This window comes from Macaca mulatta, chromosome 17 (assembly GCF_049350105.2).
Source record: "Macaca mulatta isolate MMU2019108-1 chromosome 17, T2T-MMU8v2.0, whole genome shotgun sequence".
Taxonomy (NCBI): domain Eukaryota; kingdom Metazoa; phylum Chordata; class Mammalia; order Primates; family Cercopithecidae; genus Macaca; species Macaca mulatta.
Genome location: NC_133422.1, coordinates 20,399,142 through 20,425,783, shown reverse-complemented (window position 1 = coordinate 20,425,783; position 26,642 = coordinate 20,399,142). Strand labels below are relative to the sequence as shown.

Sequence of the window (26,642 nt, the reverse complement as noted above, 5' to 3'; positions counted from 1 at the left end):
AATAAAGAAGTTTTGAATGCATGAATACAGCTTAAGAGGCACCACACTTGGTTATTTTGCAATACCAGAATAACAGTGGGTACTCATAAATTGAATAGATAATCCAGATTATGTTTCCTCCAACTTAAGTTTTTGTTTTTTTTAATTTCCCTTTCCTAGAATCAATTTTATCATTTTACCTATGTACAATAACATACTTCTGGAAAATGCTAGGATTTTCACCATGTAGTAGAATTTGAGCATAACAGTAATGTAAAATTCAGAAGTCTCAAACTAGGTAGCTTTCTTTGAGTTTTCAAAGTAAATCAAAATAGAGCTGTTTTCATTTTACTATATTGTGGAAATCTATGAATGTTACTGTAAAATGCATATGCATTACACTGACTTAAAATGTTTTGAATTAATAAAGAATTCAACAATGAAAAAATTTAATTAAAAAATAAAAGTGCTTAATTTTAAGTAGCTATCTTGCATAGCTACCTAAAATATATTCATAGTAAATACATGGTACCTGTTTAGATTGCAAAAAATGTAGTTTTAAACGTTTTCTCAGCTTTCTTAAATTTGTTGAATATTTGAAAAAAATTAAATGAAAAGTTGGGGTATAGAAACATTTTCTTTTTCAATTATGAGAACACTGAGTGCAATGAAATGATTTGTTTGCCTTGTGACATTAACTTGTGTTTTTTTTCCTTCAATTTTGTGTGTAGAGTACCTGGTTTAGAGAAAGCAGGAACTGAGAAAGTATGACTATTTTTTGGGAAAGTTCAAATCTGGTTACTTAACTATACCTACGTTTTGGGATGTTTCTTTTTTGTTTTTTCCATATTCACATATTTTAATGTAAATTCTAGCAATACTGTACTTAAAATAACTAGAAAGGCTGGGCACAGTGACTCATGCCTGTAATCCCAGCACTTTGGGAGGCTGAGGTGGGCAGATCACTTGAGCTCAGGAGTTCAAGACCAGCTTGGGCAACATAGTGAGACACCACCTCTACTGAAATTACAAAAATTAGCCAGACGTGGTGGTGCACACCTGTAGTCCCAGCTACTTGGGAGGCTAAGGCATGAGAATCGCTTGAACCCTAGCGGAAGTGGCAGTGAGCCAAGATCGTGCCACGGCACTCCAGCGTGAGCGATAGAGCAAGACTCTGTCTCAAAAAGAAAAAAAAATAACTAGAAAGAAAAATGTCAGTACAAATCTATTTTGAAGTATTTTAATGAGTTACTAACTTGTGGTAGCCTTCTAAAAAGGCTATATATGTTTGCTTTTTACTTTTTAGGCTGAGTGAAAATGTAAGGCAAGGTGATATGATATAGTAAACTTGGGAGATAATGATAGTAAAACTTTAAGATTTAAAGCAGTAAATAGGGAAATCTACAAACCCCCTGCACCAGTTGTTTCAGTTAAAATTATGGTTGAAAATGATTTATCCCGAGTATCAAGAGGTTGCATAATATATAAAAGCATTTTAATTGACAGTTGTACTGGGGTATGGTAAGGTACTTTTGCTAAGTATTTGTCTAGGAGATTTCTTATTTTTCCAGATATTTTGCTATGGAAAAAATATTAATGAAGTTCTATTAATATAGATACAAAGATACCAGTAGGAAATCTGGGCTTTTTCTTGCTTTCTTTGCCGCTAACTAGCTGTGTGTCCTTGGACACATCAGAATGTTCTAGGCCTAAATTCCTTATCTTTTCGGTGAATGTGTTGTCCTAGGTAATCCTTAGATCTTTTTCAGCTCTAATATCCTGTGATTTCACACTTTTTAGACTGAGACTTGGCAATCTTTGGAAGGCTGTGTGCAATTTATCTTCATACCACTGACTTCATATCTGCTGGGAGCTAGTATAGAGCATTCTACCGTATTATAATAGAAAACAGATTTTTTTTTTTTTCTTTTTTTAGGGGGAATCTCCCTCTGTCGCCCAGGCTGGAGTGCAGTGGCCGGATCTCAGCTCACTGCAAGCTCCGCCTCCCGGGTTCACGCCATTCTCCTGCCTCAGCCTCCCGAGTAGCTGGGACTACAGGCGCCCGCCACCTCACCCGGCTAGTTTTTTGTATTTTTTAGTAGAGACGGGGTTTCACCGTGTTAGCCAAGATGGTCTTGATCTCCTGACCTCGTGATCCGCCCGTCTTGGCCTCCCAAAGTGCTGGGATTACAGGCTTGAGCCACCGCGCCCGGCGAAAACAGATTTTTTAAAAGGCCAAACTATGGTCCATCCCACAGGAATTAAGTCATTACAGATTATGGATTTATTGCTTGCTTCTCATTTCTACTTTGTATAACTTCTCTTCTCTCACTTTCTTACTCTGTTTTCTTTCATTTCTGTTATATTTTTTCTAATGGTCTTTCCAAATACTGCATTTCTTATCATGGCTATCTGTATATATTGAAAAGAGCCCTTCGTTAGGTTACCACATCTTGTGAAAGTTCTTTCTGTTCAGTTACTTGGTATCTAGAGTTACTGTGGCATTCTAGTTTTTTAGATACTGCCAACCTACAAACATAGCATATGTATATAAACAGACACACGGTCTGAATTACATATTTTATTGGAGAAGTCATTCAAGCACCTCATTCCTTTAAGCTGGAGTATTTCACCTTTATCCCAGAATTGTCCGATCTAAAACCTTTTTGCTTGTTTGATTGATTCTCTTTATATATTAGTTTTCTTTTTTTTTTGAGATGGAGTCTTGCTCTGTTGCCCAGGGTAGAGTACAGAGGTGCGCCTTGGCTCACCGCAACTTCCTCCTCCCGGGTTCAAGCAATTCTCCTGCGTCAGCGTCCCAAGTAGCTGGGATTACAGGTGCTCACCACCATGCCCGGCTAATTTTCTTGTATTTTTGGTAGGGATGGGGTTTCACCATGTGGTCAGGCTGGTCTCAAACTCCTGACCTCAGGTAATTTACCCGCCTCAGCCTCCCAAACAAAGTGCTGGGATACAGATGTGAGCCATGGCACCGGACTAGTTATTAATTTTCACCATAAGCATTTGGTACCATAGTACCTTAAAAGGAGAGCAATGATTTTCTAAAAATATATTTATGAATTCATGGGTTTAATATCCTTGTGTCTAAAAACCTTTCTGAAGGAATCTTAAATTTACATTCAATCATTGATCAATTTTGACTATCATATGTCTTTTTAGTACCTAAAATCTTCTGTAATAAATTAAACAAGTAACCATTTGAATTGGTTATAGTAGCTAGTAGTGTGGCTGAGGGTACTGTGTTCACCATCAGTGAAGTCATTTTGTTTGGAATGAGGCATAATGGGACTCTGTGTTAGGGAAGTTTGCCAGACAGAGTGAAGTCCTAGCTTTGAAGCACCAGGATTTGTTAAAAAAAACGCCAAACTTTTAAGCACTGGAATAGAATTACACTTTTGTTGATAATGGGCTATAATGTTCTTTTTTTGGAGTCTGGCGAATAGCTGTGGTAATGGAGACCTCCAGGGAGTACAGAAATGAGACTTAAGGAATTATTAGTTACCTAGCATGCACCTGTCACATATCTCTTGCATATACTTACAGTGCTAAAGAAGCTCATGTTAACTCAGTGCATGTTATGTGCCAAGTATTCTGCACATGCATTTTTGCATCTACACAACAGCTCTAGGTTTTAGTATTACTTACTTCACCCATTTTACAGAAGGAGGAAACTTGAGACTGATACCTATTTTACGGAAAGAGGAGACTGAGCCACCAAACAAGTAACTGATCCAAGGTCACACTGCAGAGGATTGCCACCCAAGCAGTCTGACTCCAGAGCCTGTTCTCTGAACTGCTTTGTGTTACCATTTAACTCCAAAGCTTATCTTAGGGATGAGAGGTTAGGAACCTTGTTGCTAAGTATTCCTGTAGCATGTCTCCTTGGAGAATAAGAATATGGTCTTGCCCCAATTAGGAGACATCTGAGCCAGCCTGAGATTTTTTTATTATCTCGTAGATGTCTGCCTGGATGCCCTCTGAAAACTGTGCAAATAAGTTGACTGCTTATGTCTGTGTGATGAAGAAGTAGTTTCACTTATATTTTTTCTTGTTACTTTATAAAGACTGACACTTTGAAAAAGCATGTTTGAGAACTATTAATACAGCAAAGTCCTTCCTAGCTATAACAGATAATTAAGGACCTTTCAATTTGTTGGGTTAGAACAGAAACCTTTTTTCTGAGTGGCCATATTTTTTTTCCATCTAAGAGCATATTTGAGGAATTAGATGATGCATTTAGTTTTAGACATGTTTTTTACACACTGACTTCAAGGGGCACTGATGTATATTTATCTGATAGTTTAGTGACTGGATTTGGAGCTCAAAAGCTGAACCTAGAGATGAAGATTTAAAAATTTTTTGATATATGCATTTACTTAATCTGTTATAAACTGTTATAGCAGAAAGGACTTTGGTGGATTTTAGAGGCCCGGCTGTATGTTATAGCTTAAGTCCTGATTTAGGAAACAAAAATTCTAGTTTTAGTTCTGTTTTGCTTGTAGACTGTGAGAACTTGCCCACCCCAATTTACTAATCAAAAATGGATTCATTGATTTAGATCTTCAGTCTTATCTATTACTGAAAGAAATGTAAGATACCTGGGCCTTGTTAGCAAAGATTGTAAGAATCTTTGGTGTCTCTGGGTGCTCCCTCTGGATCAGGTATCAGAAAATGTATTCTCAAGAATCACGTTGATACCATAGGGTATATAAGTACACAGGGGAGAGGAAGAGGAGCAGGAAAGATGACAGAGCATCAAAGACATGATTAAGCCAGTAAAATGCTTTTCTTTACTTACACATTTTCAGTTTATGGACTTCTCTATAGAAATAAGCAAAAACGACATGCCTGAGCAAACGTGTCTTTTTCTGCGGCAATAAGTGGCTTAGTGATTGTGGGAAGCCATTTCAGTTTTGATATATTACTGTTGGTTGTTAGTGTGTACTATAAGGTGTGGGTATGTTGATTACTTATCCTGATTTTTTAGATTTCTGAAAGACAACTGTTTAAAGCACAGTAGCAGTGTGGAAGTGCTGATACGAAAAGGTACATGATAGCAGTGGAAAAGAAAGTGAAACTTAAATTTACCTAGATGTATTCACACTGGCCATTGGCACAATGTCGTTTTGCATTTATGAACAAATGGATTTTGAAATAGCCTTCTGGAACCTAATCTTTTACAGAGAAACTTCTGTATCAGCAAACATCCCTTGATTCTGGTTATATTTTCTTACTCTGGTTTTTCAAACTTATGATAATAGTTTCCTCTTTATCAGGAGTACGTCAGTTATTCTTTTTAAAATAAAGGATATTTGTAGAAATAGCTTAAATATCTAATTATATTTATTTATTGAACAGAGTCTTATTCTGTAATACAAGCTGGAGTGCAGTGACAATCATGGCTCACTACAGCCTTGAACTCCTGGGCTCAAGCGATCCTCCTGCCTCAGCCTCCTGAGTAGCTGGGATCACAAATGCACACACACCAACACAGCCAGCTAATTTTTTATTTTTTGTAAAGACGAGGTCTTGCTATGTTGCCCCGGCTGGTCTTGAACTCTTAGTCTCAAGTGACTCCTTCCCCACTAGCCCCCCAAATTCTGGTGTTACAGGTGTAAGCCACCATGCCTGGCCTGCTAAGATATTTAAAACAGTATTTGTCATTAATATAATCCTTTTTGTCATCACTGTGGGCACACAGGTTTGGGAGGTACAGAAGAAATTTTAGACAATGGTTATTTCCTCAGAAGAGGTTTTGCTGCAATTGTCTTGGTGACTGGCACATTGCCTTGCAAATAATTGGCACTCAAACATGTATTCAGTTGAATTAAGGGAACACAGTTTTCAAATGTGAGACAATGTACTACAATTAATGCTAAATTGGTTCTACAGACAGTAATTGCTGTGTTTTTGAAAGGAGCAGTCCTTACAGTTTGAGGCATAGATGTTGGGAGGCTTTGTGAAATAAATGGGGCTTGAGCATTGAATGGAAAAGATGGGATTGAATGCTGGCAAGTTGAAGGGGGGTGTGTTGCAAGCATGGGAAATAACAGAAGTTGAGAAAAGAGGCAAGATTGAATAGTTTGTGTGGAGGAACATAAGGCAGGTCTGCTATAGGGAATTTGGTTGGATAATTAAGGAGAAAGGTATTATAAATAATAATAAGTACAAGACCAAATGTATCTATCTGTGATCAATTTAGATCAAAACACTTTTTTTTCCTCTTCTAGATACGGTACTTGCTCAAAAACCACCTGAATGTGCTAAAAATACTTTCCCAGTGTTGGAGTTAAACTTCCTGTTAAAAGGGAGTGGATGAGAGTGGGAAATTTGCTGGGTTGGAATTTAGTGTAGTGAGTAGAAATGTCATCCTTAATTCGTACTTTATTTTGAGTTCCTGCTAGGAAAATCACAGTCATCCATGATGGCCCTTAAAGCCCAGAACACACAGGGACTTGGCTTTACAGAAATTAGGCAGTCGATTAAGGGATTTGGCTAGCACGTACTAGCTGGATTTATGTTTTCAGGGAAACTGATTCACCAGGTCAGCTTCATCCCCAGACTTATCTCTTTAAAATTATTAGGAAATTACTGGCCATCCTTTCCTTGGAGTCAACTTCTGTTTTAAAGTGTTTGTATTAAAACTGCAAATGCTAATTCAAAGAACTAGATGTTATTTAATGTGATTATTTTTATATCTTTCTTTTTATGCCACATTTATGGCCATCATCATTTGATGAAAATGTAATAAGATTGTGCTAAACACCTGAAGAATTTTTTCCTTTTGTTAGTATTGATAACTTTTTTTTTTTTTAAATAGGCAAACATTTTTGGCAGACATTTTAAAAGCCTTTCTCCCTTTGCTATGAAATTGGTGTTTTCACTGCTAAGTTGCGTTTCTGTTTTTCTGCTATTGTAAAGTGCAGCTCTTTGCATGTTCTAATTTGCCATGACGTGGTCAAGTGCTGTTTCCTTCCTGTTGCTTGCAAGCCTGTGCTAGAGATAAGGATACATTTCAGTGCATTAAAAAAGAAGCCACTGAAGACAGGCTTAAGCATGGTAATTTTTAAAACATTTTACTTATCAGAAGGCTTTTTAAAGAACAGAAAGAGTGGGCTTTAATTTCTGCTTATTTTTAACAGATTTAAAAATAGTTCTTACTAAACTTTAAATGTATTCGATTTTAAATCCTTATATAAATCCTCTATTAAAGGTGAAAATATATATGTTATGAAATTACTCATGGGGTAGCAGTTTCTGTGTGTGTGCTTTGCTGAGTTGGTGAAAAGAAGGAAATTGTTTATATATCCTTTATTGCGATTACAACCCTCATTATTGCTGGGGTTTTTGACCTTTTTTTTTTAAATATTGAGTACTTTAACAGTAGTTTAACTGTAGAGTGGGGGAGAGGCATAATTTTCAGTGCTGAGAGATGATCTTAGCAGGAGCAAACTCTTCAAAGAAAATATGTAACTTTTTAAAAAGAGCATATGTTCGTTAGTCATGTCCATTTTATTTTAAAACGTTAATAATAAAAAAAAAATGCTTTGGCGATACCACCCTCTCTATCAGTTATTATATCCTGAGTGGCTGATTGCTTTTTCATAACTAATCTAAGTTTTTGTTTTTTAGGCCCAGAAGCTTGAGAGAAGAAAAATTTCAGGAAAATTGTCTCAATTTGACTAGAATATCAACAAACCAGGAAAATTGAAGCACCTTCCCTGAAGAAAACTTGGGTGTACAGTAACTCCACAGACAGAGCTGAGGGTTTTTTACCCAAATCAGTCACTGGATTTTGCTGCCTGATACAGGAATCTGTTTGGAATTTTTCTCATGTGGATCTAAGGGGAATGCTTTATTATGGCCGCTGTTGTCCAACAGAACGACCTAGTATTTGAATTTGCTAGTAACGTCATGGAGGATGAACGACAGGTATGAGATCCAGAGAAAATTTCATTTTAATGATTTTATTATGATTTTTCTATTCATATCAGAAAATTACTTCCTTTAAAAGACAATAAGAGAAACTTTATTAAAAGTGAAAATTTATAAATGAAATATTTGGAGGAAATAACGATACTGTGTTTTAAGCACCAGTTAATTCATTAAGAATAAATCTTATCCTTAGCTTTGATATGGTAACAAGGAAGTAAAACTTTTGGGTTTAGCTTGTTTTTCTGTAAAATGTAAAATTTAGTGTAAAATTACTTAACACTAAATGCCTTAAGTAATTATTTTTAAGTACTTTGAAAAGTTCTAGAGAATATACTACCTTTTAATGCATGTGGTTAATTAATGTTTGTAATCGTGGGCTACTTCTTCAAGTAGATGAGACAACGTTAGTGGTCCATAATCATACATCATTTCAGTCCAAAGCATGTGACTCTGAGGAAGTTACTTAACTTCTAGATCTAGATTTCATCATCTGCAGAATGAGGGAATTGAACTGAAGAATTTCTAAATCGGCTTTCAGTGAATTTATATAAGATGTGCAAATTACTGTTTTCAGTATATAAAAAAGATCTAGGAGATACTGAGTAAAGGATCTAAGATTAATTTTAGTCTCCTTCCCCTCTCCCCACAACACACACACACACACAAAAGAACTGCAACGAGGCTAGAGTTTCTTGGGAGTTTATAGTTAACTTCATTTTAAACAAGTTATATAGGGAATGTAAGACATGATATGGGAGAATTAGTGTACATGTTGGAGAGATTCAGGCAGGGTACTAGGAAAAATATTTTGAGAACCAGCCTAAAGTTGATTTATTACTGAAATAAGCCTAATACTAAACACCTAATTTTAATAGGCCAATTATAATATGTAATGCCTTTATTCTGGAAACATAGTTACTGCAAATAATAAAATTCTTACTTTTGGCAGAGTGAATTTAATGATTTTTATAAAATTAAAAAGTTTTTTAGCTGTGTTGTCCATTGAAGTGACAGAACAAAAAGTTTATAAATAAACCTACAAAAGGTGAGGATTTGGATTAAGTTGCCTTAACATCAGGGTGAGCTTTGGCTAGAGAGGAAAAAAGGTTCAGGGAGAGGATTGCTTGGTCTTGACTAAAAATGTATTAATGGTGATATGGATTTAATCTAGAGACAACAGAAAAGATATTTTAGGACGAAAGGTGTTTTGAATTTGGTTTAAGACAGGATGTTTGTGCACATATTAAGGTTTGAAACTGTGTGTTTACTCTGCAGCCCTCTTAAATGAAAGATGCTGTGATAGATGCCAGGCTTGATGTGGTGAGGTTTCATCTTGGGATGTAGCAGCAGAGGACAAAGCCCTAAGCCACTCACTAATATGCTCTAGTCATAGTGGATTTGATACTCTTTGGAACATGAGAAGTGAATTTTACATTATGGTACCATATTCATATATGTGTCTGCATAGCCTAAAAAAATGTTTTGCAAAACAACACTTATACACTTACTATATATGATACACTTTGTTTTGCAGAGGTTATTTATGTTTTTGGAAAGGGAGATGGTACTGTTAGGTTAACATCAGCATGTACATATATGTATTTTCTTAAGTTATTTTTGTTTAACAAAATGAATCTATGTGCAGGTATTATAAGGATTTTATAAGTATTAACCATATAAGGTAAATACTAATCCCTATTTTATAATGAGAAAATTGAGATATCAAGAGGTTAAGTCACTTTCCTGGAATCATACAGCCAGTAAGTAGTAGAGCTGCAATTTGAACTCAGCCAGTTTGATTCTTACTAATGATGTTTTATATATTCTTGCAATAATGTGTGAGAATCTTACTGTGTTATAATCAGCATCAAAATGTTTAAAACTCTTCGTGAGTTTTGGTGTCTTCAGTCTGTGGCCATCAGCATAGCAAATTTAACTGCTTTGCAGGAGGGTAGATCCAGTGCTGTTGGTGATATTAGCATCTTATCTAACCTGGGGCTCTACCTCGCTGTTTGCTTATTAGCTTAATTTGTTTTTAATAGAAAAGCAATAACGTGCCATTTATATTAATAAAAGAAGTCATCTAATACAAAGATATGTAAAATAACTAGTGAAAAATCTCTCTTCACCCTTACTCCTAATCTTGTTCTCCTTCCCAGAAGAAACTAGTATTAAGTATTAATATTTTGTGTGTAATTTTTTAGAAAAATGTCTGAACAAATGAACATACATATATATAAAACTGCATACAGAGGTTGCTTCTAAGACACAAATGAAGTTATGCTAAATCTTTTTTGTGTCTCATTTGTTTTCACTTAATGTATTATAAATATTTGTGTATATGTTGATTCTACATCATTTACTATTTTACATCATGAGCAGCCCATTATTTATTTTACAGTTCCTGATCATGGCTGCTACCAGTATTTTGCTATGATGTACAATATTGCAATGAACATCCTTGTTTGGAAGGCAGTAGATCTACCTAGTAGTAGCGGTGGTTAAGAGCTCAGGTACTGAAGTTGAAACGCCTGGGTTGAATCCTGGCTCCGCTGCTTACTGTGTCTGTGACTTTGGGCAAGTTACTCAACCTTTCTGTGCCTTGGTTTCCTCATCTGCAAAATGGGGATGAAAATAATAGAACCTAAATTATAGGATTGCTGTGAGAATTAAATGAGTTGATGTTTCCAAAGCTCTTAGAACTGTGTCTGGCTCATAGCTTATATTTACTGAGCACTATAATTTTGTCATTATGTGTGTGTGTGTCTGTGTGTGTGTAGTCTATCTTTGTACACTTAAAACGTGATTATATCTGTAGGATTATTAAAAACAATTACTGAGCTTACTAAAAACATAAATACAAATAATTCTTTTAAAAGGCTGTGTAACATGGACATAAAGATGGAAACAGTAGACACTGGGGACTACTAGATGGGGGAAGGAGGGAATTGGGCAAGGGTTGAAAAGCTAACTATTGGGTGCGTGCTCACTGCCTGGGTGATGGGATCAATCATACCTCAAATGTCGGCCTCACCCATGCAACAAGCAATATACCTGTGTAACAAACTGCACACATATATACTCTCTGAATCTAGAATAAAAGTTGGGCGGGGGAGGGAAGAGGGGCTGTGTTAGTTTCTACTACTACTAATAGGGTATTTCCCAAACCATTATCAACAGAAGTCCTTTTTTTTTTTTTTTTGGCCAGTCTTTAGGGTGGAAATGACATTTTACTATTTTAATTTGCATTTTCTTGACTACTAGTGGTGAGGTGGTTTATTATTTGTAAGTTTTATTTATTGTCAACTAGAGTTTTCTTTGATTTACTTATTAATATATCCTTTTGCCCAGTGGAAATTCTTTAAATATTATGGTTATTACATTAGAATCATTGATATTTTCTCCCAGTCTAGTATGGTCTTTTAACAATGTGTTACCTTGTGCTCTATAGAAATTTTAAATATTTTTAACAAAATATATCAGTATTACAAACTAATAATATTAGTTTTGGGGGCTTTTCTTGCCTTCTGCTTAGGAAAATTTTCTTCAGTCCTATCACTCCTAAAATTAGCATATACTCTCTTTACATTTTCTTTTTTCTTTTTTTTTTGAGATGGAGTCTCACCTTGTCACCTAGGCTGGAGTGCCATGGCATGATCTCCACTCACTGCAACCTCCGCCTCCCAGGTTCAAGCGATTCTCCTGCCTCAGCCTCCCAAGTAGCTGGTACTGCAGGCATGCGCCACCACACCCAGCTAATTTTTGTATTTTTAGTAAAGACAGGCTTTCACCATGTTGGCCAGGATGGTCTCCATCTCTTGACCTCGGGATCTGCCTGCCTCGGCCTCCCAAAGTGCTGGGATTTCAGGCGTGAGCCACTGCGCCCGGCCTACATTTTCTTCTAGTATCTTTTAAATGCTTAGCTCCTCAGTCCCTCTGCAGTTTATTTTTGTATGATGTGAGGTATTCATGATTTGAAGACTCCTCCCCCATTCCCACAAATAGTGGCGTTAGCCCTTCGCCATTTATTGAATGTTTTATGTTTTTCACACTTAAACTGCCACCTTTGTTAATACTAAATTACCATATGTACAGGCTTCAGTTTTGAACTTCCTAGTGTATTCTCCTTCATTGAACTGTTTTTGTATTGTGCCAGTATCACATTGTTTTCATTAGAATCATTTTATAGATTTGATATCCTATAGGATATCCTCCTCCCCTGAAATTAGAATAGGATTTTGAATGCATTTTAGAGTTAGCTTGTAAAGTACATTAAAACCCTGTTGGGATTTTAACTTTTTAAAGTTAAAAAGTATTTATGACTTTTAAAAGAATGTATTCCAAAGTTTTGACTGTTTATAAAATCACTGTTTGAATCACCAGATTAGAATATATTTTTCATTTGCAGTTATGATCTAGGTTATAAATATATTAGTCTAAAGAAACTGATACTATTAATATGGTTGCCAGCATTTTGATCATCTTCCCTTATTCAGTTCCTATTTTTCAGACTTGCTTGGCACTCTTGAGTGGAGATGGCAGGGGTCATGGCGGGGGTGTTGGAAAGGAAATGTCAATGCTGTTGATGCTGACAGTTTAAAACTGTTCTTGCTGTCTGTTCTAAACTGGGAATATTTGTAGCTGAGAATGAAGCACTTCTGTGGGAGAGCAACCCCATCAGTATTGAGTGCAATATCCTTTTATGCAGTGGTGCTTTGGTTTGATCTAAACAAGTGTGTTAGCGTGGTGAATGTATGAGAATAAAAAGCAAGCAGAAGTCTGTGGATACAAGTTTCTAAAGAGAAGGAGAACTATTTACTTAAATGGTCCAGGGGTTAATTTAATGAAGAACAGCCGGTAGTTCAATGCTTTTTATAATTTTGATGTATTATATGAAAAAAAAAAACACTGTATGTTTTTTTCAGTTGTTGGTTTTAAAAGTAGAATTTCTGGCAAATCATATTTATGTTTAATAGACTTAAGTCACTAAGAGAGAAGTTTGGTGACATGGAAAAAGTGAACATGTGGAACAACAAATTTTTCTAGACTCTCATCACAATATAAGAAGGTAGTCTCAGCACTTTCCTCTCTAGGGTGTAAATTGGCTTCCTCTGACTGCTAATTCCTGGAGGTTAAAGAGTAACAGTGCTGGGCGTGGTGGCTCACGCCTGTAATCCCAGCACTTTAGGAGGCAGAGGTGGGTGGATCACGTGAGGGCGGGAGTTTGAGACCAGCCTGACCAACATGGAGAAAGCCCCATTTCTACTAAAAATACAAAGTTAGCCGGGTGTGGTGATGCATGCCTGTAATCCCAGCTACTTGGGAGGCTGAGGCAGGAGAATTGCTTGAACCCGGGAGATGAGCTGAGGTCCCACCATTGCACTCCAGCCTGGGCAACAAGAGTGAAACTCCGTCTCAAAAAAAAAAAAAAAAAAAAAAAAGAATAACACTTCCTTGCTGTCTTTTATACAAGCTACCCAGTGATTTTTTTTTCATGCAGTGTTTGGGAAGCACTATTCAGTGTAACAGAGATAAATGCAAAGTGCTCTGGATACTGAGAATGGATCATTGACTGCACTACAACTTTGAGAATGCTTCATCATGGAAGTTGAACTGGATCTCAAAGGAGGATCTAGTTTATCTGACAGATGAATAAGAGGACGTGTTCTAGAGCAGCAGAGTGTACCAAAACTTTTAACAGATTATCTTGACTTCATTATCAGTCCAAACATCTTAACTTACGGTTAGAAGCTTTTCACAGTATGCCTGACTGTTTCACACTATGTAATTTTCCAGAATGCTTTCCTGCTTCCCCACTGTTTGCTCAGAAATGATCTCCCACATTCGTACCTGTTGCATATTGAAGTCTAATAATCTTTAAAGATTTTAGAACAAAACATACTTTTTCTAGGAACTCATCCTAAAATAATTCCTTCAAGAATTAACAACTTTATCCTGTTATTTCTGTGTTGCTTATTATCAGTCTCACGTTTGCCATGTTACATTTTCATATATACTTTACTAATTTTTCAAATAAGTGCTAAATTATTTGAAGTAAGAGATTGTCTTTTTTCCCCTTAATATTACCAAAGCCTTTAATATCATTGAGTCCTCTTAAAGATTTTTTTTTTTTTTTTTCATTTTTAAAATCTGTTGAATAGCCGGGTGCCGTGGCTCACGCCTGTAATCCCAGCACTTTGGGAGGCTGAGGCGGGCGGATCACGAGGTCAGGAGATCGAGACCATCCTGGCTAACATGGTGACACCCCGTCTCTACTAAAAAAAATACAAAAAACTAGCCAGGCGGCCGGGCGCGGTGGCTCATGCCTGTAATCCCAGCACTTTGGGAGGCCGAGATGGATGGATCACAAGGTCAGGAGATCGAGATCATCCTGGCTAACACAGTGAAACCCGGTCTCTACTAAAAATACAAAAAACTAGCCGGGCGTGGTGGCAGCGCCTGTAGTCCCAGCTACTCGGGAGGCTGAGGCAGGAGAATGGCGTGAACCCGGGAGGCGGAGCTTGCAGTGAGCCGAGATCGCGCCACTGCACTCCAGCCTGGGCGGCAGAGAGACTGCGTCTCAGAAAAAAAAAAAAAAAAATCTGTTGAATAAGTGATCTCTTCTGTAAAATAGATAAAACTTACCTGTTGCTAGATGATCTGGGATGTATATGTGTTCAGTCATGGTTATGGTCCTGATCATATCAGAAGATCTCTGAATGTTGAGAGGGTGATGCTTTGCGCACAGCTCTCTTGACTGCAGAATACTTTTTCCCGGAATCTATTGTCCGCATTCTCATTTGGTGCAGGGACAATGTAGTCATGTCACTACAGTTCTAAGACCAGAAACAGATGTTCATGGAATCTTTTTTCTAAAGTATTTAGAACTGTTCTGTTGTACATTTAGTGAAAAACACTTCAAGTAACTTTTAAAGATTGTCATTGAAATTGTAAATAAATAAAATGCGTTAAATGACAGTTGTTCACATTTATTAAATCTGGTTATGGGCATGTGGATGCTTTTGTTTTTCCCTCTACTCTGTTGTATATTAAAATTGTTTTTCCAAAAAAGAAAAATCAGAGAAACTAACATTCATATAGAGCTTTCCTTTTTCCTTATATACCATTTCCTGTACGTAAGAGGGTAACACCAACTTGCCATTTCTTCAACTGAAATAGCAAGATTCTGTGAGGTCAGAGATTAGGTGTACCTCATAAAGTAAGGCAGAAGGAATGAGTTGATAGTGTTTAATGTGTAACTTACTCAGCACCAATGATGTGAAGGGCAGGAAGCTGGAGTGTTGCTACTGATTTGTACATGGACTCAGTGCATCCTCTGTTATTTACCTAAAATTCCAGATTCTATCTGCTTTGGTTGCCTTCTCTTTAAATCTTGTCATATCAAACTTAAGAAATTCACTAAAAGCTTGGCCATTTGTGAAACTAACATACAAAGGTTGCTTATTTCTTTTCAGTATACTTGGAAAAGTCTTTATCAAAGGAGTTATGTCTTAGAGCCCCCAGGTACAAGCCTGATTGCCTTCTGGGGGATATCTGACTTTTGCATAAGGGCTGAGGCCCTCTTCAGGTTAAGTGAAGGGACAACCCTGCCTGTGGTCTAACATTTGGCTTATCTCTTTGCCCATTCTTGGCAGCAAGGAAGCTGATAATTGTTACGAAAGAGGAGTCAGTGTGGAGAGTAGGAACTTATTACCCTTTTTTGCAATCTTCCTTTAACGGCCCCCTAGCCATCCCACAGAGGCCCAGGGATAACGTCCTGAAATGAGTAAGATGAGATCATTGTATAGGGTAGAACATGGACCAGATGGGCTCCAGAAACTTTCAGTGGTGAATTTTAGTATCTAGTGTTTACTGAGCATCTTGCCCCATGCACTGTGCTTTACAGGGATTATCCTATTTAATAATTAACAATCCTAAGAAGTAGTTGCTCCTAATTCTCACTACAAAAGAGTCATGTGAGGCTCAGAGAATGGAAGCAACTTACCTGTAATTTCATAGCTACTAAGTGATAAAGCTAGGAATTGTAACCCAGCCTGTGCCTTTAACCACTAATTGAATCATGCTAGCCACTGCAACATGTAAGTGGTGAAAAGTAGTTTAAAATATGGAAGAATTATTATATTCTGTATTTATGATTTTAGTAAAAAAGTAATTCTAGCTAATTTGTTAGTATAATTACAGGTAGATGGTTCTTATGCCTGGCATACCTGTGTATGTACCTTTTTTAAAAAAAACAGTTTTATTGCAATGTAATTCACATACCATATAATCCATCTAGTTAAAGTGTACAAATCAATGGTTTTTAGTTTATACAGAATTGTGTGTTTATCTCCATAATCAATTTTAGGACATGTTTATCACCTCAAAGGGAAATCTGTACCTGTTTGTAGTTATGACCTATTCTTCCCCACTCTTCCTAGCCCCTGGGAACTACTAATCTACTTTCTGTCTCTGTATGTTTGCCTATTCTGGGCAATTACATATAGTAAATGGAATCATAGAATATGTGCTATCTTGCGACCAGCTTCTTTTACTTTGGCATCCTGTTATTAAGGTTCATCTGTGTTGTGCCATATATCATTACTCCATTCTTTTTATTACTGAATAATATTTTATCATATGGATATACCACATTTTATTTATCCATTCTGTACACGTTTTCAAAGAACACTTTTTAAAATGAGGTTTGTTTTGGTCAGTTTCTTGTCGGAAATAGAGTTGGCAACTTCTCCCAGAAAATACTCAATCACCTGGAATATCCTTGCTGGGTAAAAAAAGGAAATTAGCACCTCTGTTGCTTCTAAATATAACTTAAAAAAAAAAAACTCCCCCTAACATCTGACACCTTTGATGTGTCTTAGTTTTGCTATGTGATCTTGAAAATTTTTGTCTCCTTTCCATTTCAGTGAACACATAGCACATAAAAGATGGCAGTTATATAAACAGTGTTACTGGCCTTTTTTAAAAAAGAGGGTCATTTTCAACATATTTAAAGAGTACTGATGAAAATAATTGTGTGTGTGTGTGTGTGTTTCAGAAATAGTAACCAAAATTCTCAATATTAGAGCAATTCTTCTTTTGGAAAATTGCTAAGGAATTGTTATTAGAAGTGCTACATTATAATATTTTGACTGGTAAACCTTTCTAAGCTGACCCATTTACTCTGTTACCACTTAGCGTAATGTTGAGAGAAAGTACTGAAGATATGAGACCAGGAAACTTATTAGCAGGATGATATGCAAAGATTAAAGTTAGGAAAGAAGTTTCCCTCCTAAAAGGTGATCTTTTAGGTGACAGTTTAACGATTTATTATATTTTGTGGTTTTACGTGATTTCTGCATTTTCTCCATTCTACTTTATTTTGTGGCGTATGCAAAATAAAAACAAGAACATTTAGAACAAACTTCCATTGTTCTGTTGGAAAGGAGCTACTGGGAAGCCCAGCTATCTGTAATCTCCTCCCTCCCCTTTCCTACCTCAATGCACACATTCGGAAATAATTTATTATTTAAAGACTTAGGTGGGAGATAATTTTTTAAACAGTGATTGATCAGTGTGTGTTCAGTCCACTGCCTAAACTTTGACATAACATTTAATCATGAAAACTGATGTTTGTCAGTCAAGAGTCTGTGTGATATGGCATTAAAAAAAAAAAAAATCAATTTGGGAACCTGGCTCTAGCTGTGTGACTTTAGACAAGTTTTTAAATACCATTGAGCTTTATTTCTTTCACCAAAAATAACAGAATTACTTCCCAAGGTTATGAGCATTAAATGTTTATGCAATGCATTTACCTATAGCATGGCACATGGAAGTCGTCAATAAATGTAGCAGTTGCTGTTGGTCCCGCAGTTCTCATATTAATGATCTGAGATAAATCAAGAAAAAGCTTTAATAGCTCTTGTCTTACACTGGATAATCTCTATTACCCAATTGGTAAGTGAGTGATGAAAGTGATTTTTGTGACTTGCGTTCCAGTTACACAAATTCATTCAGATTGTTTTGTTCTGTTGTCACATTTTTCCTTTGATAATCCAGAATGTCTGGGTTGATTCTAGAATAAGCCAATAAACTTGTGACTCAGGATTTTAAAAATCTGATAGACTTATGCTGTAAGGGAGCATTTCCCTTTAACATTTGTTTTGACATAGTTTGCCTTGGCGTTGTTCAGTTGTTTTGGAGTACCACTGATTTCTCCCATACCTATGAGCAGGTAGCATGAATCTTCCATTCTGGGACAGGCTCTGTTGGAGCTAAACTGCCTATATTCAAGGATGCCTTGCCTCATTTTATTCTTTGCTGTGTACATGCTGTATAAGATTCTTGTCAAAGTCCGTCTTTTTGTAGTAGAAATTGCCCCTTTATGATTTTATGTAAATTATTTGAGTTATATGGAATCTGCATGTTTAAAACACTTACCAATCTGGTAGTGACTACTCTGATGTTTATTAATCTACTTAGTTTGTAAGTTTTGTAAGTAAACATTTAAACATGGTTAATATTTACTATATCCCCCCCAAAAAAAATCTACCGGTTTGTTTACCTCATAACTGATTCTGTTTACATATACCCACACACAACAACCCACCAATACTATTAAGCTTTCAAAGTGGACATTCCAATAAGAAAACAGATCATCCCATTGACTCTTACTTTTTGAGATGTATGGCCAAATTGTAATTTATCCTAGCTACAAAAAGAGAAATCTAGGCAAAGACTAAAGAAAGCCAATTGTCATGATACAGTTATATTAGGATTAGACTTTGTTAAAAAACAACTCCGCAAGGATTTGCAATGGAATTTCATACATTATCTTGGGGAATTCTGGAGAAAAGACGATTTTACTTAGACCTTTATGTTTTTGATGGTGCTGTGCAAGAGAGAAGCCAGGATTCTTTCAGAATCACTCGAACACTGGCCAGGCGCAGTGGCTCACGCCTGTAATCACAACACTTTGGGAAGCCAAGGTGGTAAGATCACTTGAGCCCAGGAGTTTGAGACTAGCCTGGGTAACATAGGGGGACCCTGTTTCTATTTAAAAAAAATAGCGGGGTGTTTTGGTACCTACCTGCCTGTGGTCCCATCTACTCAGGAGACTGAGGTGGGAAGATCACTTGAGCCTGGGAGGTGGGGGCTGCAGTGAGTTGTGATCCTGCCACTGCACTGTAGCCTGGGTGACAGTGAGACCCTGTCTCAAAAAAAAAAAAAAAAAAAAAAAAAAAACAGTAAAACAAACTTGTTTCAGTTGTAGGTCTAATACAGTGATCATTTGGAAGATAACTATCAATCTATATGTAATATAGATTTTTTTATCCAAGCGTTAATTGAGATGAGACTTTCATTATGACTTAGTAATAAATTCTAAGTAGTTTATCTATAGGATCCTGTACTGGTAGTGGTTAAACTTGTGGACTCTGGAGTCAGATTGCCTGGGTTCGGATTTCAGGTTTTCCTGGCTGGTTGACTAGTAAGTGTCAATAATATATAGCCTAGTGTTGCTGTGGGGATTAAGTGGATAAAGCCATATGATGTCTTAACATAGTAGCTGCTTCCATTATCACCACATTAGGGGTACCACTGTATTCTATTTTATAGTTTATTATATTGAAGAACTCCCAAAGACAGAGCCTAGAGAACACTGTTTACACGGCGCTGTAGTAAGTTTTTGTAGTTGAAAGCACTTTGACTATGTCAATGACCAGACACTTGAATTATTTTTTCCCCTTAATTAAACCACATGTTTATCTACGTGACATTTATAGCAGGTACATAATACATAAAAATTAGGATATTGGAGAACAAACACCATTGGGAAATGAGGAGGCTAATAGAGACAAGTATGTTTTCTTGGCACGGATATTAATCTTTGGATGTTAACCTTTTTGCCAAGAAAACATTACTTGCCTTAGTCTTGAATACAGTGTAAAGATAACACTGCCTAACATCTTGTACAGCTCTTTGTAGTTTACAGTCTTTTCTGTATACGCTTGGATTCTTACAAGTCACTGTATGATAGAGATCATATTCTTCCCGTTTTCTATAGTATAATGTTATCTTGAATTTATTACTAAGTAACCAGAGACCTGTATTAGAATCTTTCACCTATGATAGATTTGTAGGGCAGGGTTACAAAGGCATCCAGAGTAATTACTGTTCAAAGTAACCTAGCTGAATTACTAAATAAGTCTAGATTCCAGTTCTGATTTACTAATACTCTTTTAGAGTATCAACTGGAGGATAATTTGTCTTTTAACTATTCATTAAGTTTCTCATTAATCTTGACAATACTTGATTTGTTTGTTTATATTTTAAGGGATGATGGGATAATGCAGAACAGTATAGGGATTTGATATATCATTTGAACTAATGCATTGAAATATTTTAAGTTTTTGGAATGGTAATAATGTAGATTTTTTTTTCCTTGAAAATGTGCCAGTAACAATGAAAGAAACTGAGGAAATTGCCAGGGAACAATCCCCACATACACAAAACCAGTAGGCCCAGATAGTTTCGTGAGTGAGTTATTTTTAACTTTACCAGCCTGGACGACATAGTAAGACTCTATCTCTACAGAGAATTTAAAAATTAGCATGGTGCGGCAGCCTGTACCTCTGATCTCAGCTGCTTGGGAAGCAGAAGTGGGAGGATCTCAAGCCTAGGAGGTAGAGGCTACAGTGAGCCATGATTGTGCCACTGCACTCTAGCCAGGAGTCTCACTGACAGAGGCCCTGTCTTAAAAATTTAATGAACTAATTTAAACAGTTTCAGTTCAGAGAGAGTTTCCTAATTCATTTTTACAAAACTGACATAACAAACTGATACCAAAACCTGGCAGAATGTGCATACACACATATAAACAATGGTCTAATCTAAGAATTGATATGTTGTTTAATAATTGATGAACATTTATTGTCTGTTACCCTTGCCAGGCCCTGCACGTGATATGCAATTTGTATTTTCATGTTTAAAAGCCTGTATGGTGTGACAACTCTTGTTATCCCCATTTTACAAGTAAGGAAAACATGTATAATGAGGAATCTCAAAAGAGGTTGAAGGGGAATGCATGTTACCCAGAAACACACAACTGTAAAGTGCCACTTGTATTGAAATTGACTGACCTGAGAAAGCCCAAACTCTTAACCATTATGCTAAGGTATAAGAGAGAAAAAGAACCATAAAGGAAAAAGAGAATATGAAAGACTGTTAAGTAAATTGTCTTTTACACTGATTATATCTAGGATTAGTGTGATTTTTTACTTTTTCACAAATACATTTATGTATTACACTTTTAAGAACTAGACTCAGGTACTACACCTGTAGTGAGTAAAACTATGATGTTCTTATAATTTAGACCAATGTGTTGAGCAGTGGATACTACAACTACATAGACTTTTCTACTTGGTTGCTAAAACTACTTTTTATTTTATAATACAGAATAGGACCCTGGGTGCAGTGGCTCACGTTTGTAATCCCAGCACTTTGGGAGGCTGAGGCGGATGGATTACTTAAGCCCAGGAGTTTGAGACCAGCCTGGGCAACATGACAAAACCCCATCTCTACAAAAAACACAAAAATTAGCTGGGTGTGGTGGCACATGCTTGTTGTCCCAGCTATTCATGTCGCTGAGGTCAAGGCTGCAATGAGCTGTGATTGTGCCACTGCTCTCCAGCCTGAGCAACAGAGCAAGACCCTGTCTTAAAATATAGATATAGATATAGATATAGATATAGATATAGATATAGATAGAGAGAAAGTGTTTACAGGGAGCTTGAGTTAATCAACAGAAATATTTGGAGCTGTTTTAGTGGCAGATTTTTTTAAAGTATGTGGAGAATTTGGCTGTCAAGAATTCTTCACAGAAAACTTCGTACTGGGCCTTGGAGATCTATTGCACAATCCTAGCTTGTTTTGTGTAATACATCAATTCCTGAAATCATTTAAAATACACTTTGGAATTTAGTAATAATGGAAGCCATTGGGGAGGGGCACTATATGGAAAGGAAGCAATGACGTTTTATACTCTTGGAATACAAATATGTTTTGTATTATTTATTCCCAAAGATAATTCTTAAAAATGTGCCATGGGGATTTGCTGAAAGGATTTCAACTTTTCATTTTGTTCACCAGTCACCCTAATTTTTTGTGTGTGTTTATCCATGTATATGTACTGTGTGCAGAGATTTCCTTTAATTTTATCATGGTTTATATGAGGTAATGAAGGAATACCATCATAGTATTTTGAAGATGTTTTGAAGTTTTGTTTCTCCTATCAGAGGGACCTGATATAAAAAATAAGAAGCTTTTAAAACTTCTTATTGAAGTGTAGCATAAATACAAAAATATACATAAGTAATAAGCATACAGTTTATGAATTTCACGAAGTGAACCACACGTATGTATCAACATTTGCTTTTAGTTGAAACTAAATGTTGTTGCTAAGTGTGATGGTTAAGGTTTGTTCACCAATATTTTGAAAAGACTATTCTCCTTAAAAATAAAACAAAATCAAATCCCAACAAAGGTTAAAGAAAGCAAAAGAAATAATAAATAAAGCAAAAAATAATAAACAAAAGGGGTCAGGCATGGTGGCTCACACCTGTAATCCCAGTACTTTGGAAGGCTGAGGCAGGAGAGGATTGCTTGAGCCTAGGAGTTTGAGACCAGCCTGGGCAACATAGAAAGACCTCCTCTCTAAAAAAAAAAAAAAAAAAAAAAAAATTAGCCACACATGGTGGCACACGCCTATAGTCCCAACTACTTGGGAGGCTGAGGCCGGAGGATTGCATGAGCCTGGGAGTTCACAGATGCAGTGAGCTGTGATCACGCCACTGCACTCCAGCGAGGCAACAGAGCAAGACGCTGTCTCAAAAAATAAAAACAAAACCATGCCTGTCCATGTGGGATTGTAGTAAGTCAGTTTTTGAGAGTGTTTATTTCTATCTGTATCAAATGTTGAAGGGCTTTAATCATCAAAACATTTTATTTATTGCTTACTAGAAGCCATGCATTATCACAAGTGATTTAATTACACATTATTCTTACAACAATTCTAGAATATATTATTATTCTTATTTTGGATAGACGTAGAAAGTAAAGCTTAGAGAGGCTGGATAACTTGCCCGAGTTCAGATACCCAGGCATGGTGGAGTCCTACCTTAAATAAGAACTTGCGTTTTTACTGTTGCACCCTGTTCACCATGTGTGTATGTAGTGCATTTGCTGCATGGTAAAGTATTGCCAGGTCGTGTTGTAATGGAGTGAGGTGCTGGGTTTTTGTTTTTTTAAATCAAATGTAAAAGGAAGTTATTTCAGGAATAATTCAGAGGTCCTCAAAGCAGTGTCTTCATAGGATAAGGCTTTGGGGCCTCAGCCTGATTCGAAGTCTGGGCACAGGAATTTGTGTCAAAGATGTGTTTTCATAGCAAGTGCAGTGTTTAATTTGTATGCTTATTGGAGAGGCTTTGGGGTCAGGGGAGCTCTTGAAGACTATGGGAGCAATAAGGCACCAGACCCCTCTTGGTGTTTTCTTGCCTCAATGCAAAGATATTGTGTGAACTACTTGAAGGTGTGCTCATTTTGCACCTGGCTTTAAAAAGTAGTGTCTGCTTTGGAAAAATGCTAAAGACTAAATTTAACTTGCTTTTTGTTTTGGGAAAATATTTTGTGGGTATTTCGTTTTAAGCTATTTTAGAGAGAATTTTCATGGGATGTTTCACAATCACCATATACGAGATTGAGTTCTGCTATTAGAGAAACTTGGTAAACAAGTTATATGAAAGTTCTTGTGCTTTTTCATACCCAAAAACCTGATGAACAGAGTTATTAATAAAGTTGGAATAATGATTCATGGTTTCTGAAATATCCACATAGGACATGGATCCACATTGGATTGTGGTATATGGAACAAGCAAGCCTAGTTAGGGAGTCACATATTGCCCTGCTTACATTGGTCACTTTCCTTCTCTTTTTTTTTTTTTTTGAGACGGAGTCTCCCTGTGTTGCCCGGGCTGGAGTGCAGTGGCGCCATCTCGGCTCACTGCAAGCTCCGCCTCCCAGATTCCTGTCATTCTCCTGCCTCAGCCTCCTGAGTAGCTGGGACTACAGGCGCCGGCCACCTCGCCCGGCTAATTTTTTTGTATTTTTTTAGTAGAGATGGGGTTTCACCGTGTTAGCCAGGATGGTCTCGATCTCCTGACCTCGTAATCCACCCGTCTCGGCCTCCCAAAGTGCTGGGATTACAGGCTTGAGCCACCGCGCCCGGCCCCCTTCTCTTTTTAACTTGATAGTATTGCCACATACGTGATCAACCACAACAAGTGGAAACTATATCGTGGACAATGTTGAAATTTGGGGAACTGTGACTCTCTTCTGCTAAAACTTGGTTTGAATTTTACTATTGCTGCAAAAATGTTTGCTGAAATTTTGCTTTCAACATATATCCTAAATTTATCTATAATTAATAGAAAGGGGAAATCTCTTCGGAGCTGTTAAGACGTTCAAGAAAGTTATGAAACAATTGAAAATCACTTTATCACTGCAGTTTAATTTGCTTCTACATATTGAAGCTTTGGAAACTCTGATCTTTGATAGATTTTAATTCCAGGAGATCTTCCCTCTCCTGTCCCCTTGGTTTGTGGTTTATTTTGGTTCTGTTCAAAAACCAAAGGGGAAAATAGTCTGCAAGTGAATAGCAAAAGATCTAATAATTTGCGGCCGGGCGCGGTGGCTCAAGCCTGTAATCCCAGCACTTTGGGAGGCCGAGGCGGGTGGATCACGAGGTCAGGAGATCGACACTATCCTGGCTAACATGGTGAAACCCCGTCTCTACTAAAAATACAAAAAAAAAAACTAGCCGGGCGTGGTGGCGGGCGCCTGTAGTCTCAGCTACTTGGGAGGCTGAGGCGGGAGAATGGCGTGAACCCGGGAGGCGGAGCTTGCAGTGAGCCGAGATCAGGCCACTGCACTCCAGCCTGGGAGACACAGCGAGACTCCATCTCAAAAAAAAAAAAAAAAAAAAAAAATCTAATAATTTAAAAATGTAATTGTTTGAATTACTAATATCCCAGATCTTGGCAAGAATAATTAGAGCTAACTCAACTTAGGGAATGCAGTTTTGAATGTTGTCATTCTTCAGAGCAGTGCTCCTGAAGCCTGGATGCAAATTGGACCCACCTGGGGAGCTTTAATATCAGGCTCTGGCCACACCCTTAGATAGTCTGATTTATTTTATCCCATGCGAGGTCAAATATTGATATTCTTAAATGTTTCCCACTGTACAGCGAAAATTGATAAGCACCAGTAGAATTTAATTTGATTTTGTGATGCAAATAAAAGAAAAGATGCTTAATCTAATTATTTAAATGATGAGAGTTTTTAGAACTGTTTTTTGAAGTAGCAGCCACTCAAGTGGAATGTAATGTTTTTGTTAAATCATCAAAGAAACATTGAAACCTTCATTTCGTTTTGTTTTGAGATGAAGTCTTGCTCAGTCACCCAGGCTGGAGTCCAGTGGTATAATCTTGGCTCATTGCGGCCTCTGCCTACCAGGTTCATGCTTCTCATGCCTCAGGCTCCTGAGTAGCTAGGATTATAAGTGCCCACCACCACACCCAGCTGATTTTTTTATTTTTTAGTAGCGACGAGGTTTCTCCATGTTGGCCAGGCTGGTCTCCTCAGGTCATCCACCCGCCTCCGCCTCCCAAAGTGCTGGGATTACAGGCGTGAGCCACTGTGCCCAGCCAACACCTTCATTTCTTAAAAGTAGGTAACATCTTATTGCTTACTATTAAGGAGTGTGGCTATTTTACGAATATCTGCTATCTTCTTCCTGAAGCCCATCTTTTAAATAAATCTTGGGAAAGGGTCTGTTTGAAATGGTGTGGAAAAAACTGAGGTAGGTAAGATTTGATGATCTTCATCTAAGAAACCTGAAGAGTAATATCCAATCTCAGTTTAGAAACAATGAAAAGACTAGTTTATAGAAGTTATTTCAGGCAGGGGGAACAAATTGTCAAATGACAGACTTAAAACTAAATTAAATTAAGTCCTATTATTGGTTGAATTGTGCGTGTGCACACCCATACGCCAATTCATACATTGAAGTTCTAACCTCTAGTACCTCAGAGTGTAACCTTATTTGGTTATTGGAAATAGGGTCATGGCAGATGTAATTAGTAAGAAGTTACACTACAGTAGAGAGGAGCCCTTACTCCACTACCTGGTGTCCTTATTAAAAGGGGAAATTTGGGCTGGGTGCGGTGGCTCACACCTGTAATCCCAACACTTTGGGAGGCCAAGTTGGGTGGATCGCTTTAGCTCAGGAATTCGAGACCAGCCTGGGGAACGTGGAGAAACCCCATCTGTACAAAAGATCCAAAAATTAGCCAGGTGTGATGGTGCATGCCTATAGTCACAGCTACTTGGGAGGCTGAGGTGGGAGGATCACTTGAGCCTGGGAGGCAGAGGTTATGGTGAGCTGAGATTGCGCCACTGCACTCCATCCTGTCTCAATTAAAAGGTCAGGAGGTGAGTGGAGTTGGATTTGGACACAGAGCCCATGTAAACATGAAGACCAGCCATCTGTAAGTCAAAGAGAGAGGCCTGGAACAGATCCTTCCCCCACAGTCTGCAAAAGGAACCAGCCCTGCCAACACCTTGATTTCAGACTTCTAGCCTCCAGAACTGTG

At 37.3% G+C, this 26,642-nt stretch overlaps 1 protein-coding gene across 5 annotated transcripts in view; it reads left to right on the top strand.

Annotated features, from left to right (window-relative positions):
• The window catches only part of ELF1 (E74 like ETS transcription factor 1), a 114,327-nt gene that overhangs the window by 59,186 nt on the left and 28,499 nt on the right, over positions 1-26,642 (top strand). For 3 of the 5 annotated variants that reach the window (XM_077973578.1, XM_077973577.1, XM_015120889.3), the window contains exon 2: positions 7,633-7,932. In XM_077973578.1, coding sequence (XP_077829704.1) covers positions 7,861-7,932 — 72 coding nt within the window. In that variant the 5' untranslated portion in view covers positions 7,633-7,860. 5 annotated transcript variants of the gene reach the window in all.